The sequence below is a fragment of the Rhinatrema bivittatum genome, chromosome 14 (assembly GCF_901001135.1).
Source record: "Rhinatrema bivittatum chromosome 14, aRhiBiv1.1, whole genome shotgun sequence".
NCBI lineage: Eukaryota > Metazoa > Chordata > Amphibia > Gymnophiona > Rhinatrematidae > Rhinatrema > Rhinatrema bivittatum.
The window spans coordinates 18,979,879-19,001,090 of record NC_042628.1 but is presented as its reverse complement, the minus strand read 5'-3'; the positions used below and the strand labels follow the sequence as shown (position 1 = coordinate 19,001,090).

General features: G+C 43.0%; 1 protein-coding gene across 1 annotated transcript; it reads right to left on the bottom strand.

Annotated features, from left to right (window-relative positions):
- Positions 1-2,929: 2,929 nt before the first annotated feature.
- On the bottom strand, positions 2,930-10,394 carry ITPRIPL2 (ITPRIP like 2). Its single transcript, XM_029576887.1, has one exon. It carries the CDS (start codon positions 10,172-10,174, stop codon positions 8,642-8,644), a length of 1,533 nt encoding a protein of 510 aa, XP_029432747.1. The 5' UTR covers positions 10,175-10,394; the 3' UTR covers positions 2,930-8,641.
- Between the last annotated feature and the right edge of the window lie 10,818 nt (positions 10,395-21,212).

Genomic DNA, 21,212 nt, shown 5'->3' with positions numbered 1-21,212 from the left:
GAACAGGGTCCGAGAGCCAGGGTGCGCACACAGGCCCTGCAGCAGCTCGGAGCTCCACCCCTCACATGAGGCCCTTTAATAACAGGAACGCCTGGGGCAAAGGGCAGACACCCACAATGATCCTGAAGGTCAGTTTTCCTACAGCAAAAAAAAAAAAAAAGTCTGGAAGTTCATCAGCTTTAATTCACAAGTGATGCAACAAAACCACACAGAGTTACCAAGACTAATTTTGACATGCGAGGTTACATGCACTTCCCCATTTTCTGTGTATGGAAAGTTAGGGTTAAAAGCCCTCACTGGACTTGGGCAACTGAACCAAAACAATTGCCAATCTATCTGAAACAGATATATCTGTGCTATGTCTAAATTTAAATACAGCTGAATGAAAGTTTATTTATGGATTAAGGAAAGAAAAGGCTATGGCAAAAACCAAGGTGAACTAATTATGCCCAAAAGGTTTTCTTCCATTGGAAATCTATAACAAATGGCTCAACAGGAGCCCATGTACGAACTGGCACCATCATGCTGCTTTCTGCCAAGACTTGGGTGAGGAGATGGAAGCCCCGCACGAAGCTGATAGCAGCTGTCTTTAATTGCCACTATGTTCATTTGTTATGTGCAGAACATTAATTTTCCCTAGATTTAGTTACGTAGGTGCATCAGGTGGCTTTTAAGAACCAGCAGCGATGATCTTTCTGGTCTCCAAGTGCACAATAGGAGAGGTTTTTAAAGCACCCATCGGGTTAAAAGTCAGGTTTTGCTAGCTATATGGGACGCAGCCTTCCACTAAATCATTCACAGACAAGGGCAGTTGGTATTTTCCTTATCACACATACCAATAATAAAGCTTTCACAGATTCAGAGACTGGCTGCTAAAGTAATCACTTACTAGATGGTTTTAGGCTCACAATGGTTAAAAAAACAACAAAAAAAACCCACCTATTTTTGCAAACCATAAATTACTGAATGGCTAAAATATTGACCTCACAAGTATTGATGGTTCATTCTCAATGGCAAATGAAGAAATAAGCATGTTTTTGGTTTATTGCAATTCAGATTTTTCAGGTTAAGTTAAATATGCAAATCCAGCTTCAGTTCTTAAACATATCTTACTGCACTCTGTGCCACACACACACTAGAAAAAGCATGGAGGAAAAGCTGCTTAGTATTAACAGTTACTCAGCCTCCTCTGGATGGTCTCAGTTGGAGGGGGCAGGGCACTTCCAATGCACACAGTGAACTCTGGTGTAATCGGTGGTACCTGGAACAGAAAAGCGGAAGGCTGTAGTGGTCTTGGGCCCATGTGCAAGAGCAAGCCAGCTATGACTCATTTCCTCAGTTGCCTAAATGCTCAGCTGGATGGGAAGTGACATTTCTATGAGATCATCCATGAAAACGGGGAATAGAACGAGCCAATCTTTGCAACGAAACAGCCCTACAAACATTATTAAATCGTTTTTTGCAAAGTTTGCGCTGGCTTAAAATAGCCCTGTACTGAAGGTGAGAAGTACAGCAACTTTTCAGCACAAACGTCTTGTCAAAACCACAGATCAAGGACACGGCTTTATTTCTGCAAACCATTTGCAATAGGAAACGTGTCTTGGGTAGTGGGATGCAGCCTTCCCCCGTTTCAAAAGCATGAAGTTTCCGGATGGAGCTTGCCATGTAATTAAAAATGCTGAACTGTGCAAAGAAATGTATTTTTTGCAAAACAGAACTCTGCTATAAGTTGATTCACCTTTAGAGCTGAAACTTCACACTCATTTACTTTTACAGCATTATTCTAGGTCACAGCTCGCAAGCTGGCTCAAACGCTCAAGCACTGTCATTCCCTGCTGAAAGTCATGTGGTGACATCGGGATGACTTGTGGATCTCAAAATGAAAGCCTTAGAACAAAAAGCATCCACATCACTAAAACCATGCTGCAAATGACATTAATTAACACGTTAGCAGACAGCCACCCATTAAGCAGCAATTGCTCCAGAATGAGGCAGAGGGGCAAAAGCAAAGGAAAAAAAAAAAAAGAGAGAACAGCCGACACTGCAAAGCAAAGAACGGGCACAAAACACCCCCCAACACACAAGTTTGAGAGTTGTGAGCAGCAAAGCCAGGTGCCAAGGCTTCAATCCTGATCTTGAGGAATGGCACCACTGCTCATAATTTTCAAACTTGTCTATCCAACCCCTTTTCTGTCATTTAGTGAGGGCTTAAGCTCTGGCAGAACAACCCAGAATGTTTTTCTGCCACGTTTTTTCTGAGACCCAAGAAAAGCAGAACAGAGTGGGCAGTGAGGATCAGTTCTGCCTCCCCTGAGAAAAAACAGTAATTACATGGATCACTTATGGCTCTCTAGCCCTTGGAGGAACCAGAGAAGATCACAGCGTTGGAGCTGCTTACCCTGACACAAGGGCAGCCGTGTGTGTGTGCACGTGTGCGAGAGAGAGTTCACGTCAGGTCCTGGCCCCAGCTCCAGCCATCTCACCCCCTCCACCATACTGATTAGGTGCAGAGGCCACGGATGGGCTACTAAAATAGTGCAGAGATATCAGTATGGCGACAAGAGGAGGAGAGAAGGGCGATTGATAGAAGCATTCAAATCACCTCAAAAGGTCTAAATAATGCACAAGCAGCAAACACCTTTCTGGTGGAAAGTAAGCTCTAGCACACGGCGGCAGATGCCACAATAAAAAAAACCCTAGAACATATTTCTTCATAACAGGGGGAGAGGTGGGAGCAAGTACAGTGACAGCACTCAAGAAGCCCTGGGACTTCCTCAGCTGCGAGGATGCAAAGGTAAAACCAGAGATCAAGTTAAGTGCTGTGGCACTGCCCCAGGAATGAAAAATGGGCGGAGTCAAGGAGCCTCGTGCTCTGATCTGCCATCTTATGCAATATTCTTACCATTAAGAATGAGACGCGAGCCATAAATGTGGTAGCCAGGGTGTGTGTGTGTGTTTATTAGTACAGTGGAACCGTACACATCACTTTACAACCCTTAACTCTGTACCCAAAACATTAACAGTGCAAACATGAATATTAAATAGCAATGAACTGTAATTCTGAAACTATTATTACAAAAGCTAGACTCTGAAGCGTATACACTTATTCTCAAAATAAGAAGTTCTAAACTATACAGATACATCTTTGGTCTAAACATTAATTAGTAAAATGTGTACAATTTTGGTATCTGAAAGAGCCTTACAGTACCATATTTATAATATCACGCACTTGTTTCGGAACTGGACAGAAAATAAATATGATCCAAGATACAAGATGTTCATTAAAAAAAATAAAATTCTGCTGTCTCACAAGAGAAAAGTCCATCCAGCTGTTCACATAAAATCAAAAAATTAAAATTAAATACAATTTTAGCTTATAAACAGCAATAATCCAGTCTAATCTTCACTTTTGTTAGTCTCCATCTCACCACTTTTAGAATAGACACATGGTCCGACTAAAAATGGTTTAATTAATGAGGTAAAACGTACTCTCACTTTTAGCAACTCTGGATTAATTTCTTTTGTGACTGGCAGAGGAAATATTCTTCATTTACAACTGGTGTCTATAAGGAACATGTTACACAACACAGATGTAAAGGGAAATTGGTCAAAAAAAGTTTGTGCTTTTGAATGTACTATGTTTGTTTCTACATTTACATCAATATAAACCAATTAAGAGCCCACAATGTGAAAGTAAGGTAGCACCAAAAACCTGGCATATGCACCATACGGTGGTTGCTGTGAGAGAGAATTCAGTTTAAATAACCATTAACAACAGCTGACAACTCCGAAAAGGCTCTTAAGTAAAACAATCTTTACCCCAAGAATACATAGTACAACAGATGTACAATATCACTAGTGCCTCCCAAATGCATCAAAGGCAATAAACAAGTGGTCTACGGGCCAGTGAAATTATGATTAAAAAAAATGCACCTAGGTAAGCAGAGCTTAAAAGAAGAGTCAGACCCTCCATTTAGAGCTCAGTATTTAAGCACCAACAGGTATAGCCCTACATCCTAGAGTTAACAGTCTAACTCTTGTAGCAGCTTCCCTGCAAGTCCCCTGAATATACACTGCCTCAGGACAGCCTTCTTCACACGAGGGGCCCAATGCATGTTCCCAAGGAGTGACTAGGTGCATGCAAAGGGTTTTTTTGTGTGAGCAACAATTTTTCTAAACCAACAATTTTTGAGTGCCAGCATTAGTGTTCCATTTCTGTATATAGAACAAAGAAAAATTAATGTGAGCGAGACTCCAAAATGTACGAGCCATCACTCACGGGCTCTAGTTACCCTGTTCCCTCTGACAGGTATCAAGTGCTGTCACCGACATCACAACCTAGGACCTTCAGGTAAAGTGACATGCCTTTGCTAATATATGTTAGTCCCAGAGACTCAGGAAAGCACAGGGGAACACCTTAAAGAATCTAACAAAAAAAAAAAAAAAAAGTTACCAATGATTACTAACTGCTATGCAAACTTTTGAAATACTGGACAGTCCGTAAAGTATTAATGATCTTCTAAGTACCCCTGTGCTTTTGTATCTCTCCAAAATTAAGTACATAGTCTGTACAGCATGCAAATGTTTCATCAGCAAGTTCACTGGGCTTTAGACCACCACGTGCCAGATACCTTTTAACCCCACAACAAATTCACCACATTTGGGAAAAGAATCCTACTGTGGTATCAAGAGTGTGAGCAAATAATTCTGGCAAATATGATTAAAGTTTCCTGCAAATAAGAAATGACAGGCAATCCAACTGGCTGCACCTATTAAAAAAAAAAAAATGCACTGAACTTCAGCATACCTTTACTTCACACACTAAAAACAAAAAGCTGTTCAGCACATAAAAGGTGTTTTGTGCTCATTAGTTATGACTTATTTGCATAAATAATGATTTGTGCATATTTTTATGCACACTTTCTGGTTACCAAGTTTTGTTTTTTAAACGCCTACTGAATTAGCTTACCATTAGCTTACTACATCAGGAGATCTCTCTCTTTTTGTGCACAAAGTATGTTCTCTGTGCCTAAATGCCCAGTCGCAACATAAACTTCAAGTTTAACCCCATTACACTACCTCTGACCAGGAGTTAAATTTCCAGCACTGAAAAAAACTGAGTTAAGCCAGCATACCTCTCTGCACTAGAGAGAGGTATGCTTGATTAACATGGGATTTGCATGAAGAAGAGCTCATTTGTGAGCATATTTTTCATGTACTAAGCTCCAGATTAAATCAGGAGTAAAGCTCTGCACACAGAAAAGTGCCCACTACAGAGCACACCTTATTTCATCAGCCTAAGAGTTTGAAAATCATGTTTGTTTGTTTTGAGTCTTCTACCTCTTTTAAAAAAAAAAAAAAAATCTTGAAAAAAGTATTTTGTATCATATTGTAAAATCTTTTGACTGTGTAATTAGTGGGGCCAAACCACATCGGAATAATTTAAGGTTTATGAAAAAGACTGCATTGGGCTCAGACATCCATCACAAAAAAAACTAACTTTTTTGTGGGAGTTTCAAATGATAATACCTATCTTGCTTATTTTCAATAAATTCTATAGTGGGCCCATGAATATTTACATCAGAAATTAATGGACTCTACAGACACTAAGATATTTTGAAATCGAGTTTCGGAATGCTTAAGTGATCTCCTGCGAGCTCACAGTGCAGGTAACCCCCCCCCCCCTGCAGCTGGTACCAACAAAAGGGAGGAAAAAAAAAGTTGTTAAAAAAATAATGAAATGTGCATTATCAGATTTTAAGAATTCACTATGTGCCATTCTCAGCAAGGAGTACATTCTTTCCAAATGGAGATCACTCGAAATTCTCTATAGGGGAAGGGGGAAAGAAAAAAAAACCCTCCATTTTTTTTTTTTTTTTTTTAGTTAACCAGATGGGATTTTAAAAATGCTTTACTTTTGCTCCTTTCAAAAAATCTTGTCAGCATTAGATGTATTTCCTTCAGCTGAGCATCTGCAAGACTCAGCAGGTCCTCTCTTGGCAGCAAACGCCCAGGCCACAGGATGTCACTGCTGATGTGGCTGCTTCAAAAAAAATAAAATAAAATAATAATAATAATAATAATAAAACTAAATTCAAAATCCTAAGGTTTTCTAAAATTTAATTTTCTACAAGAGAAAGTTATCCCTGCAAGATAATTAAATGCCCTGTCTAGTCCATCTAGGTCCTGGAGTGGGCAATTATTCAGAGGTAGAGCCCACTGCAACAAGGGCTGCCACCCAAAAAACCTACAACATCAACTTTGATTCTGGTCCAGATTTCCTTCGATTGAAGGTGCCAATGGCCAAGAAATGGCCCCATCTCAATCACTGTGGCTTCACTAGAATCTGAACCTGCTTCCTCTGGCCATTTCTTGAGATATGCTTTAGAAAGTTTAAAGCAAACGTAAATCAAAAACACTACAGTCCAGATCTGATTTAAGTGCTGCACCAACGACTGTGCTTTTCATGTATCAAAATAAAGTGCTATTTGTCTCTCAAGATAAGGCACATAATTGTTCATCAGTCTTCTGATGGCCTTCTACATTTTATAACAAGTATGAAACGAGACATTCTTTATAAATGTAAAATATTTGTCATTACACAACAGATCTATACACATTTCTCTTAAGGTATTACATAATTTAAAGCACTTTATTCATTTGCACCAAATATTGCATAAGCTTTTCAGCTATATTAAAAGTTCAAAAAATATAATATAGTACCTATTTTATCCTCATCTAGTGCTATTTACAAGGGTTCCTCGATCTGACACCTTTGGTAATAAGGCAGTGATTTAATACAGTCAAGCTAAAGCTGCCTACATAAAAATGCACAGGTTAGGAGGTATAGCACCATCTGCCATCACTTCTATCTGCTGCTGAGACCATGCAAGGAAAGACAGCAGGTCCTTTTCACTGGGCCCAACAAGAAGGTGAAGAGAAGAAATGAGCAGTCAGAAGTTTTACAGCACATATATATAGTGCCTCGTGATAAACCTCTGTATACTATAGTGTTGCACTATAAACCTGTGACTGGGCATTTCAGCATAGCTGGCTAAAGAGATGACTGTACTGATATCCTGCTTTAAATAAGTCCTGAAAAGGTTTTGCAAGAACAACATTTTAAAGAGATACATATTAATAAACTGTAGTAGATTATAAAATTAAATGCACAATTGAAAGTGTCATTTTTAAGGAGGGTTTTTTTTTTTTTTTTTAATAAAGGCAATTACGTAAGTGAAAATTTTGATGGGCCATGGATTAGAACAAAAAAAAATAGTTAAGCATCTAAATCCTAATTTAAAATCTAATTAAAACCCTAGTACAGGGACAGCATAAAAAATTTCTAGGCAAGCTCTGAGCAGATATTAGTAAATCTTTCAGAAAAACCCCCTTATTCACACCCACCTTTATGAATTAAAAAAAACCTGTGCTAATCCTGTTCAGAACCCTGTGCAAGTATCACACAGATACTTGTAAAGGATGAACACAGCACAGAGGAGTGTGGATGGAGGGGGGGGGGGGTGTTCCCAAGCACAGGGCCTGTGACCATCCTAACCTGCAAGGATCTTATAAGAAATAAAATATAATAGGATAAAGAGGTGTTAAAAGCACTAGCACAACAGGAAGGGCCAATCAAAGGGTAAGTAATATTTTAAGGACTCTAGTCAATATTGATGCTTACTAATAAGTACAGAAAAGGAAACAAAGAAAAGGAATAAAGATTATTATTCACCTACACCTCTGAGCTCTGCCCCACAGACCATGCACACTTTTGACTACTGTCCTGAGACAATGGAAAGGTCTTGGTTTGCAAAGCAGCCCCAGTTTATCTTTGCACAAGTCAGGCAGCTAAAGCCTTCCGATTGATCTTTAGCACCCAGCCACTGGATAAGAACCATGTCAATGTGTGTCATGGAGCTGGCAGCCAACTCAACACTGCCTTTGGGGGAAGAGCGCCGGACAGCCCAGCTCCATGGTACATTTATTATCACTTGCCTGGATGCCAGTGAGCAGTCGTGGACTTCGAAAACCTCCGACACACTGCACGTCACTTACTTAAAATGAAACCACAAAGACAGAATGCAGATGCCCACTCTATATCTTCAGGCCATGTCTGCACCGTATTCCCTCGTCTTTTCAACCTCTCAAATGCTGCTTAGTGGAAAGAGATAACGAAAAGCCAAGCCGCTTCCCTGCTCATGCCCTATTCGGGCAATGTTGCCCACAGCCAGGTGGGTGCACTCATTAATGCTAACATATAAATGGTACAGTTCACCAACATTGGAAATCCATATACAGTTAAAACATAATAAATTAGCATTGATCCTTTATTGACTTCATGGGGTATGCCACATGTTCCAGCTGGACAATTTTTTTTTTTTTTGTCTGGCTGCCAATTTAGATGGCAGAACCCAAACTAAACATTTTGATTATATTTTTCTTGGTGCCATCTTTGGAATAGTTGCAGTCATCAGGCCCTAGCCCATTGCTTGATGACAACGGGTGGAAAGTTGCAGATGTGAACTGGAAGGTGGAAAAAAAAAAAACAACAAAGTCACAAATGCACCCTACACCATGTGTCCATGTTACACGGTGACCGCTAAGAAATGCAGAGGCAGGAGGAAAGCAGCAGCAGCTCCTAGCAGAAAGCGGGGTGCTTGCAGGGCGAGGTGCTCTTCACCAAGTACCTCGGGTTGCCGTTCACCGTTAACAACTGCGGGATCTGATTCCAGGTGTTCAGCAGCTGGCCGGCCACAAGATCCAGCGTGCGCGCCTCGAAGCCCGCCAGCAGGTTCAGCGCCGGGGCATCCTTCAGCACCTTCGGCACCGGCACGGCGTCCGGGACCCCGCCGTTTCCCAACAAGAAGTGCAGGAGCGTCCGCTTGCCCAGGCACTCCCTCAAGTAGAGGAAGAACTCCTCCAGCCGCTCCAGCAGGGACCGGTCCTGCCAGCCTTCCCGGGGGCCCCGCAGGAGCAGGTGGAAGAGGGCCGTCTTCAGGGTGTAGGAGGAGAGGACGGCGCTCCACTGCGCCGAGAAGCGAGGCGCCAGGGTCTTGCAGCGCAGGTCGCGCAGGGCCTTGACCAGCTGCAGGCACTTCAGGTGGCAGGAGCCGGCCGGGGTTTGCTCCATGAACCAGGCCAGCAGCTTCTGCTCGTGCTTGGAGCAGTTGAGCTCCCAGGCGGCTTCCGGCTTGGCGCCCGGCTCCAGCCGGCTCTTGGGCCCGGGCTGGGCGACGAGGAAGGTCGAGTCCCCCACGTGGACGGCGGGGCAGAGGCGGACGGCCATGGAGATGTGGCAGCAGACGTAGTCGGACCGGGGCAGGATCTTGAGGAGCAGCTTGTCGCCGCACACGGCCAGCGCGACGTGGCACCGCTCCTCGAACTGGTAGCGGAGGACGCTCAGGCAGCGCTGCACCTTCCCGTGGAACCAGCGGAGCACCAGGGCGGAGGAGAGGCGGCGCTCCCCGTGCACGTCCACGCAGAAGCCTTCGCCGAAGCTCTTGAGGTCCTTCGCCCACTCCGATCGGCGGGGGGCCTGCAGCCCGCACAGGAGGACGACGCCGACGCCGCCCCCGCGGAGCCGGGGCCCGGCCTGGGCTCCGGCGAAGACGGGCTCCGCTCTGAGGCGGGGCGGCAGCTTGAGGGGCACCAGGATGTCGAAGCAGTCGGGGCTGCCCACCTTGTGCTGCTCGTAGGCGCTGCCGACCTGCACGAAGTCCCCGCGGAAGGCCAGGCTGCCGCCCTGCGCCTTGGCTTTGCCCGCCTGCACCAGCTCGCCGACGATCTTGCTGACGTGCGCCTTGCTGTGGCCCAGCACGTGCGGGGAGAGGCGCACGCGCTGCGCGTAGAACGCCCGCAGCAGGCACGCCCGCAGGGCCCCGCGCTCGCGCTCCTGCTCTGCGCGCGCCGCCGGGCTACAGGCAGCGAGGGGGGCCGGGGCCGGCGCCGGCGCTTGGAGTCGCGAGCCGCTGCCGCCGCCAACCCTGTGCTTGACGAGAAAGTAGCCGAGCAGGAGGAGCAGCAGCGAGAGCTGGCAGAGCCGAGCCGTGCCCGAGCCCACGTCGGCGGGCTCCCGCTCTCCGCCCAGGGCGTGGTAGAGGCACCAGAGCGCCGTGCACAGGCAGGTCACCAGGGGCCAGAAGACGCGCAGGTTCAGCGAGTAGCCGGACATGCTGCCATGCCCCGGCCTCCCGCCGGCTCGCCCTGACCGTTACTTGCTGAGTTTGAAACTTCCTCTTCCGAGCAGGCGAGGCGGGGGGGGGGAGAGCGGAGGAGGCCGCGTCACTCGCTCTGTGAGCTCAGAGGAAATGCCAGAGGCTGAGACCGGAGCCGCGCGGGCTGCAGGTCCCGGAGGGAAGAGGCAGGAGCAGCCAGCCGGGCTCTTAAAGAGGCAGAGCCCCCCCCCCACAGGGTACGTACAGGCAGGCTTGCCTGCAAACAGCCAAGCCTCCAACATAGCCAATAGTTTCCATCTTCACTTTGACTAGGATATTAAAAAAAAAAAATCCCCACAGTTATCCTCTCTCCAAACTTAAATGTTGCATTTTCAGTTTTACAAACTGTTTCTTTAAATGTAATAAAATTGCCAAGGCGACAGCTTTCCTCTACTCCCAGGTGACATGTCAGCTGACAGTAGAATACACCCTGGCCCTGGTGTAATAATGTACTGAATAAATAGGTTCTGGGATTGCTGATTAGCAGGCTGTGATGCCATCCATTGGCTAGGGTGGCATCAAATGATAAGCCTTGAAGGTCGGTGTCATCTGAGTGCGGACACCTGCTTTGCATTTTTTGTTTATAGTTATCCTGGCTTTTAAGGTATCCTAGAACAATGGGTCAGATTGTAGTGCATACAATAACATTTTTCAGCCAAAACTTGAGGCCTTTTCATCCACCCACTTGGTTTTCCTCACTTCACCTCATCTGTGATTGGCCAAAGTTTCTTCCTTGTGAAATATTTAATACCTGAAAACAAACGCACCAGCTTCCCCCCCCCCCCCCCCCCCCCCAATGCGTACCTGCCCTCCTTCTTTATAAATGCAAAATTATACTTTCAAACTTAAAATAATAAACCCTGGCTATCAAGAGGAAGTGTGCATCGTGTACCTCTAGCACTAGCAGCACTGTGCTTACCTGATTAGTAATTGAAAACAGATGAGATGAATACTGTGAAAATGTTGTGTTTGCACAAAATTCCCAAATGCAACAATCCCTACAGGAAGAAGATGACAAGGCCTGAAATGGCCTTCCAGTATAGCGGAACATAAGGTCAGACCAGGGATCATTGAGGTCAGCACCCTGTCTCCAACAGTGGCCATTTTGGGTCACAAGTACCTGGCAAAACCCAAAAATAGTAGATCTATTATCTTTTCCCTCACTCCCAGGAATAAAGTTATGGCTTTGCCAAGCCTGTCTACCCAGCTAGTAATGGGTATGGAATTTTCCTCCTGGAACTTGTCCAAACCCTGCTATGCTGGTCATCTTGGCCACATCCTCTGGCAGCAGATTCCACAGATTGATAGTGCGCTGAGTGAAAAAGCACTTTCTATGATTTTTTTTTTTAAATCTGCTGGTGTTAATGTAATGGCGTGTCCCCTTGTTTTCATATTATTCAAATAGGTAAATAACTATTCCCGATTTACTTATTCCACCACATTCATGATTTTTTAAAACTTCTGTCGTATCCTCTCTCAGTCGCTTCTTTTCCAAGTTGAAGAGCCTTTCTTCTTAAGGGAGCTATTTCATCCCCTTCATTGTTTTTGCTGCCTTTCTCTGTACCTTTTTCTATGTCTTGTTATGTCTCTTTTAAGATGGGGGCAACTAGAACTGCACACAATATTCAAGGTGCAGTCGCACCACGGATCAGTCCAGCGGCATTAGGATATTACATGACCAAAACTAAATCCAACACTCATTTCCCTTCTGTGTCCTATTACCAGATTTTCTAATAATCCGCACAGCTGCCTAAATTAGCATAGCCATTGTCCAAAATATTTTCCTTCCCCAAGCTCACTGACATTTGGTTCCTCCATGCAGGTTACTCCAGTGCCTGATTTGGCCATAATATTGCTGTTGGGGATGTACCTGCCACTCCACGCAGGATCCCAATGAATCTTGGAAGACCATTGTCATCATACCACTGCCTTTTTTTTTTCTGTTAAAAAAAAAAAAATTGTCAAACTACTGTGACAAATCTGAAAATTTCCTGCGACTTAAAAAAAAACAACTAGCTTGCAAGCTTTTAAAGATTTGCACATCTGATTTCCTTAACTTATCCTCTGTACAGATCTTAGTGCATCTCTCTACTCCATTGAATAGAGTTGTTTCTTATTATTAAAAGGCAAGTTCCTATATCCTGATTTACCTTCCATTCCTTAAATTAGTTTCCAAAATACAGCAAATAAAGAGAAACGACACAGATATTCCAATTCCAGGTGGGTAATATGATCTGTGACCTTTTGTTAGGCACTGAAGAGAGCACATCAACTGATTTGTCACTAATCTTTATTAGACCAAAAAAACTGAGCAAGATAAACGAACCAGAATTCTTTGCATCCTCTCGTGCAAAGCCTCGCTTCCCACTTTCCCCCATAAGGCTTTCGTTAGCGGGCATATCATTTTATCTGTTTATTTCAGCTTATAACCTAGCTTTTTATCGGAGTGTGCAATTTGAGGAATATAATAAATTCTTAAAACAAAATACATAAAACAACTGTAAATTACATAAAACACTTTTATAAAATTTGCCAAGAAAAAAACAATACAATTTATGCACACTGCAGTATCTTGTGATGGGCAAATGGGGCAGAGAGCTGTCTTGGAAAACTATATGTAAATGGTTTTTTGTTTTTAATCCATAAAATGGCCATGTCACCTCCACTTTATTGTAGCGATTCTGAAACATGAAAAGAGTTGCAGAGCTGAATGCACATCCCTTTCCAATGCTGCTTCTTGATTTACAAGGTCCAACATTTCTTCAGTTGCTTTTTCATGGACCTGTAAACACACTGGGGCCAATTTTCAAAGGATTTAAGCTCCTGACATTTGGAGCTAGGCCCCTATGTTGGCCCATTTTTCATTCCTGGGGCAGTGCCACAGCACTTAACTTGATCTCTGGCTTTACCTTTGCATCCTCGCAGCTGAGGAAGTCCCAGGGCTTCTTGAGTGCTGTCACTGTACTTGCTCCCACCCCTCCCCCTGTTATGAAGAAATATTTTCTAGTGTTTTATTGTAAGCTAGAGCTTACTTTGAGTAAAGTCCCTACATTTAAGTTCCTAGTTTCACTAAGCCCCTACATTTAGGAGCCTAAAAAGTGGGTGGCTACAGGGGTGGAGTCAGGGTGGGGAGACAAAGTTAGGAATTTAGCATTCCTAACTTAGGATCCAAAATCTGAGAAAATGAATAGCAGGCCTAACTTTAGCACCCTAAGATTCCTACATTTATGTGAATTTTTAAGCCGAAAACATATAGCAATTTTCAAAAGCCCATTTATGCAAGTAAATTGTTTTGAAAATGACCTCCTTTGGCCCCTAAATTTGTCTGAAAATAGGTGCCTAATTTAGGTGCTCAGCTTTTTTGTTTTTTTAATATCAGCCCCACTGAGTTTATAGACTTCAATTGGCCATTCCCTAGTTAAAATTAAGAATGATCTGGGGAGCAATGTGGTGCAGAGAGAAAGTTTTCTAGTGAATTTGGTGCTCATGAAAGGTGTCAAAGTGACAGTACTGGAAACTGTACTGTACTTCTGCACAGCACAGTATGAAAGCGAACAAGCAGCATCAGCCTCGCTCCTTAAGCTTGGACAGTCATTCCGGCAAAAAGAAGTAATGAATGAAGATCCACCAGCACACAAGAAGCAACAGAATTTGAAAAAACAAAAGGAAAAACTCTTCAAAAGAAAAAATCTGACTAGCAAACAAGGAAAGCTAATGAGCAGAAGCACGAGAACAGTGGAAAGTAAAAAGTTGTTTTATTAATCCCACACAGATCAAAATTTGGCCCAGCAGTGGCTAAGGAGAGGTGAACAGATAAGAGATTGATAATTGCAGCACCAGATAGTGGAGTACAGATAAGACGAGTCACTGCCAGTAGAGAAAAAAATGGTAAAATGGACATCAGTGGATGTAAGGTGTTGATGTCAGAAGGCACAACAAAGCGGCATGGTTCATCCATTGGAAACCGTGTTAACTTTAGAATATCAATGTACTAGAAAAACATTGGGAACATCTGTGCCCTAACAGATCATCTGTGCCCTAACAGAATTGAAAAGATCGAAGAAGTTGTGATCACCTGGGACATTCTCATTTCAAGTGATGATAAGATCGATGCTAGAAAACCAGATGTCGTGATAAAGGAGGAAAACACATAAATGGCATTGCTGATAGAGGTATCAGTACCCGGCACCTATTTTATGGACCACATGGAGAAATTAAAGATCCTTAAGGACCCAGAGATGCAATCGGGGATCAAGAAAATGTGGCAGAAAGCCACAGAATTAGTCCCAACCATATTGGATGCTAGCGACCTGATTAAGAAGAATTTACTACATATGCCTTGAATGTGTTGTCAATATGGACCACACCCAATGAAGAAGGCACTCTGGTGAAATGCAAGTATTAAGAAGGACATTAGCAGTAAATAAGAGAGATTGAGATTGTTCCCGACATACTCTGGTTTACGAATGTGGTTCATCCCTGTCAAAGGATGCAAAAAACAAACCCATTTTGGAGACACTGCCCCCTTGCTTCTGTGCCTTACCCTTTCTTTGGAAGAGAGGGTGTTTCAGTCTCCATGGCTTGTGCAATCTCTGGCCCTCTGCTTTATTAACAGTGGCACCAATGCTGATGTCAATCCTGGGAACATGATTGACACCAGCATGGTAATGACTATTGGCCACCATTGACCTGTGTCAGAACTGAACAGATGACTTCAAAGTGAAAGGCTTTGTAACCTTGTACCAGCCATCAAGTCTGCCATTCATCCACACATAGAAAGAAATTGTCAAAAATATGTCTCTTATCCAAATTAAAAGTGCATCTGTGTCCAGGAAGGACATTATCCTGTTATCAACTAATTCTTTCAATTTAAAGCACTGTAATTGGTATATATAAGTAAGTCCAGTGCTGCAAGGTGCTCATTGCAGTAACATTTAAAAACAGCAGGAAATTGTGCACCGTGTTCAGTTGTTGGGATTTTTTAAAGTGTTTATACCTTTTTTATTTTTTTACCCTTCTTCCATTTGATGTTATTAAAAGGAGACAAAAACTATAGAATTGCAGTGCAAAGTAAGCTCAAATAATCTGGAACCCTTTTTTTAATGCCTGGTGAATTGCTCAGGGAATTCCATGTAAAGTCATATAAAACAAAATATCCCATTTTTCTCTTTAATACAATTATATTTTGTCTCATTTCTCTGGTAAATCTCTTTTATCATATATGTAACATTACTAGTGTCCTTATTCGTAGTATTATAGTTATTACTTTAGATGCCAGCAGATAAGGACTATTTGTCCCACCCATTCTGCCTAGTTGCCCCTGCGTACACTGCTCAAACTAAGGATATCTTTCAGCTATCAGTCTTATAAACAGGTCTGCCTGCACTGCTCCAACTCTGGTCATCACCTTTCCCTGCTCTATCACACATTCAGTTAAAGATATCTCCATGGACAACAGATTCTATAAAATGTTAACGAGACATAATCAATCTGTGTTGCTGCAAAGACGGGAAAAACTATCCAGGCTCGAGCATCTGCTTCTGAGACCCTTGAAATGGAATATTTTGATAAGGGGAAAGACATGGCAGAGGGCCTGAAAAAGGGGGCTGATCTCGCTGCAGGAGATGGCTGCTGCTTTCACACGTCCTCTGGTCCTGATTAAAGTGACTCCTTTTGTCAGAGGGGAAAAATTCACGCAGAAAGCAGAAGCTGACAAAGGAAAGCCCGAGAATGATTTATTTTTCCTGACTTGATTACTAGAGAGAGGGGGGAAAAGCCTGCTCGTGCTGGAAAATCTGTAATGAAGATATTTCCATCTGTGGTCAGAAAATTAAAATGGAAGTGGTTGGGAAAAGTGGCCCCAGACTGTATGTCTGTAAACAGGAATGAGAAGCAGTCAAGAGATAGGAATAATTTTAATGTAATCAGCACAAAGGGCTTGCTGTAGTATCCTCCTCAAATGGACACCGATACTTATAAAAAAAACAAAACAAAGTTATACAGAGAGATTTCTAAAATAACTATGTAATTAGCTAGAATTTTATTGCTAAACCACTGCATGAGTATATGCTGCTTTTTTTTTTTTTGCCAGTCAAGAGCTAAAGAGGAACTCTCCTCAGAATCTGAGTCCCTCCAGAAGTCAGCAGGGTTGGCCCCTGCACCAACAGCAACTGTCCTACCACTTCACCCCCAGAGCTCAAATGCATCATCTCCATAGTAAACCTGAGCTCCAGTCTGGTGCTGCTCCACAGTGAGATATGGTTGAGCCCCTGGATCTGGTCAGTAAATCACATTTTTTCAGCTAGGAATTATGGTTAGGGAATGGTTAATAAAACGGAAGGGACGGGAATGGTTAATAAAACGGAAAATATCATAATGCCTCTATATCGCGCCATGGTGAGACCGCACCTTGAATTCTGTGTACAATTCTGGTCGCCGCATCTCAAAAAAGATATAGTTGCGATGGAGAAGGGCAACCAAAATGATAAAGGTGGTGGAACAGCTCCCCTATGAGGAAAGGCTGAAGAGGATAGGGCTGTTCAGCTTGGAGAAGAGACGGCAGAGGGGAGATATGATAGAGGTTTTTAAGATCATGAGAGGTCTTGAATGAGTAGATGTGAATCGGTTATTTACACTTTCAAATAATAGAAGGACTAGGGGGCATTCCATGAAGTAAGCAAGTAGCACATTTAAGACTAATCGGAGAAAATTCTTTTTCACTCAACACACAATAAAGCTCTGGAATTTGTTGCCAGAGGATGTGGTTAGTGCAGTTAGTGTAACTGGATTTAAAAAAGTTTTGGATACGTTCTTGGAGGAGAAGTCCATTAATGGCTATTAATCAAGTTTACTTAGGGAATAGCCACTGCTATTAATTGCATCAGTAGCATGGGATCTTCTTAGTGTTTTGGTAATTGCCAGGTTCTTGTGGCCTGGTTTGGCCTCTGTTGGAAACAGGATGCTGGGCTTGATGGACCTTTGGTCTGACCCAGCATGGCAATTTCTTATGTTCTTAGTCTTCATTTTTACTTCCCGGTTCTCTTTGCAAGCTTGTTTGCACTCTGCTGGCAGAACACAGTTCAGCCAGCAGAGTGGCTGAACTGTGGTTGACCAACAGAAGACAGCGTGTAATGGAAATGGAAACTACTCTGAACAGAGAACCATGTTAAGTGGAGTGCTACAGGGATCGGTGTTGGGACCAGTTCTGTTCAATATTTTTATGAGCAACATTGCAGAAGGGATAGAAGGTAAAGTTTGTCTATTTGTGGATGATACTAAGATCTACAACAGAATGGACATGCCTGAAGGAATAGAGAGAATGAAAAGTGATCTAAGAAAGCTTGGTCAAAGTCCTGGCAGCTGGGATTCAAATATCACGGGAACACCCCCCACAATATTTTGCTTCTCCAACAGTAAAATATCATGGCATAATAAATGATCCCCCAAATTTGTACCTGAGGCAATGGAGGATGAAGTGACTTGCCCAGGGTCACCAGTACCTAGCTGTTGACCACCGGGCTTCTACCAGCTCAGAATGTTTAGAATACACTGTATGAGTGTTTATTTTGTAAGTTATTAAATGTATATTTTGCATATACATGTTAAATTTATAGTATTAACTATAAAGCCAATTTCTTCCCCTTGTAAACAATCATAAGTGCTTTTCTTACAATGAAAATACAAATTTCAAATCTTAAACTAAGAGCACCCTCTGGTGGAATTTTCTGAAAGTTCAGTTTGTGAAGGGTTGCATATTATTTGCAGCAGGAATAAAATATCAATCTTGCCACATAGTAGTAAACAAAGTACTTTCTTTACGCAGTTCTCCTACAATTGAAACCCTCACACTTTAATACAAAGTAATGCTTCTACTGCCAAATTTATAAATAACAATGGAAAGAAAAATAAACAATTTGTAATACAACTGCAGTGATGTTATATCAACCTGCAATTTTGCAGGGTACATATCTCATTAAGCTAAAGCTGGGTTCAAAAAAGGTTTGGATAAGATCTTGGAGGAGAACTCCATTAACTGCTATTAATAAAGTTTACTTAAGGAATAGCCACTGCTATTAATTGCATCAGTAGCATGGGATCTTCTTGGTGTTTGGGTATTTGCCAGGTTCTTGTGGCCTGGTTTGGCCTCTGTTGGAAACAGGATGCTGGGTTCGATGGATCCTTGGTCTGACCCAGCATGGCATTTTCTTATGTTCTTATGTTCCAATTGCTCTTTTATAGCCTTTCTGAAGAAAAAGAAGGCTTGCAAGCTGTACTATGATTTATCATTTCTTCAGCGCTACCAAGCATACACAGCACTGTACAAATGCACACGAGGGACAGTCCCTGCTGCATGGAGCTTACAGTCCAGTCAAGACAAACTTATGTTTCAAATGAGTCCTGCCTATTGTAGAGAAGTCATTAACATATTCTCTCATTCCTGTCACCTATTGACCCTTTCCTTCCCCCCTATGCAGGATCCTCTCTCTCACACATACACACTCCCTCTCCCACTTCTGCATTCCTGTCTCTCTTTCACATACCCCTTCCTCTCCCAGCCTTGAGTGATTCTTTTCCCCCTCCCTCCAGCTAGCAGGAGAACAGCGATGTTTCTTACCCAATCTGCTTCCTCCACCACGGAGGTTTGGTGCCAACAGGTCCCATAACATTATGGAGATGCCTGGATGTAAAAAAAAGGAGATGCAGTCTGCTGCTCAGTTGGAAATGATGCAATTTGCCACCATATTACCAGTTTGGTTGTGGTCAAAAGAAAATTTAAAAAAAAGAAAATTTAAAAAAAGAAAATTTAAAAAAAAGAAAATTAAAAAATCCCCCATCATGCATAACAGTACCCTGGTCTGACCACTCCCTGATTCAGACTAAACTCTCACTCCCGCAAATGTCCCCCACCATGCCCCATCAGCCCACTTCTTTCAAATTTCGCAAACCCTGCAATATAGATACCATCTCACAAGCATGCTCTGACATAGACATAGACAGCCAAATTGACCTCTCATCCCCAGATAATGCCTTCTCTACCTGGCTCAATCTCGCCCTCAACATTGCTGACAAACATTGCCCTTTAACAACGAAAACTATCAACATGAACCGTAGAAACAGAAAACCCTGGTACACGCCTGATCTTAGGAATCTTAAAATCCAACTAAGAACAGCTGAAAGGTCCTGGCGCAAATACCAATCCCCTGCAACAAAGACATTATACTACCAACGAATGCATGAATATAGAAATTCCATCCTCCAGTCTAAACGTAATTACTATGCTAAAAAAATACATGGTATGCAATATAACCCCAAGACCCTTTTCACCTTAGTTGCTGACCTCACCTCTCCCGCCCACACACAACTACCAGCTAATTCCTCTAAAAATCGTTGCAATGAATTAGCACAATTTTTTAAAAACAAGGTCTCCTCCATCACTGCACAATTCTCACGCAATAACATCAATATCTGTCTGCCCACTAGCAACTCTCCAGTCTCCCTCTCATCCTTTGACTCCTCCTCCTCCCTGGAAGTACAAAACATCCTTAAAAAATTGAAACCATCATCTCATCCCTCCGAAACCATCCCCACTAAACTCCTGCTAGCTATCCCCGAGGTAATCGCCAAACCACTTTCAAATATTCTTAACTGTTCACTAGAGCACGGCACAGTCCCTAATGTTCTTAAACAAGCAGTAGTGAAACCGCTACTCAAAAAACCCAATCTGGACCCCGACACTTTAGCTAATTACAGACCAGTCTCTAACCTACCGCTACTAGCTAAAGTTCTTGAAAAAATTGTCAACTCACGCCTCTCTGACCACCTGGAACAAAACAATATTCTCCCATCTACACAACACGGTTTCAGGAAGCACTTAAGTACTGAAACCCTGCTGCTCTCCCTCCATGATACCCTCATTAGAGGAACCGACTCAGGTTCCTCTTATCTGATTGCCATGCTTGACATCTCGGCGGCATTCGACACAGTCAATCACGATGTCCTCCTCAACATCCTCAGGAGTATCGGGATCACTGGCAATGCCCTCTCCTGGATACAATCGTATCTCCAGGATCGCCTTTTTACAGTATTAGTTGATAACAATGAATCTGACCCCATTAGTCTCCCCCAAGGTGTTCCCCAAGGTTCCGCCCTTTCCTCCACCCTCTTTAATATATACATGCTTCCCCTCACCACCCTCCTCACTAACCTTCACATCAAGCATTTCATTTATGCGGACGATGTGCAACTCATATTCCCATTCTCTGACTCTCTCCATACTGCTCTTCTAAACTGGGAATCCTGTCTCTCCTCCATCAACAAACTCCTAAATGACATGCAACTAGCTCTAAATCCCAGTAAGACTGAACTTTTAATCATATCAAATGGGCCCCCGCTCCCAGACATCCCACCCGCTTACTCTTCCACATCTTTCCCATCACACGTTCGCAACCTTGGTGTTCTTATTGACAATCATCTTACTTTCAAACCCTTCATTAAATCTATCATCAAGGACTGCTATTTTAAGCTCCAAACCATAAAAAAACTCAGACCACTGCTACACTTCTCTGATTTCCGCACTGTACTCCAGTCTATCATTTTATCTAAGGTAGACTACTGTAATGCACTCTTCCTTGGCATTCCCGCAACACATACCAAACCCTTACAACTATTACTAAACGCCGCCGCCAGGATACTATCAAATTCAAAAAAAAGAGACCACATCACCCCCACACTTATCGAACTTCATTGGCTCCCTATACACTCCCGAATTCTTTATAAAACCCTTTCCATCATCCACAAAAGTCTGTCGAATTCTAACCTTAATTGGATCAACCCCCCTCTCATCCCCCGTACCTCGAATAGACCCACACGTACAGCCCTCCAAGGAACCCTACGTGCCCAACCTATCAAATCTTTCAAATTATCATCCACCATAAGCAGAGCTTTCTCTATCACCGGCCCCTCTTTATGGAACTCCCTGCCTCCCGATATACGCCT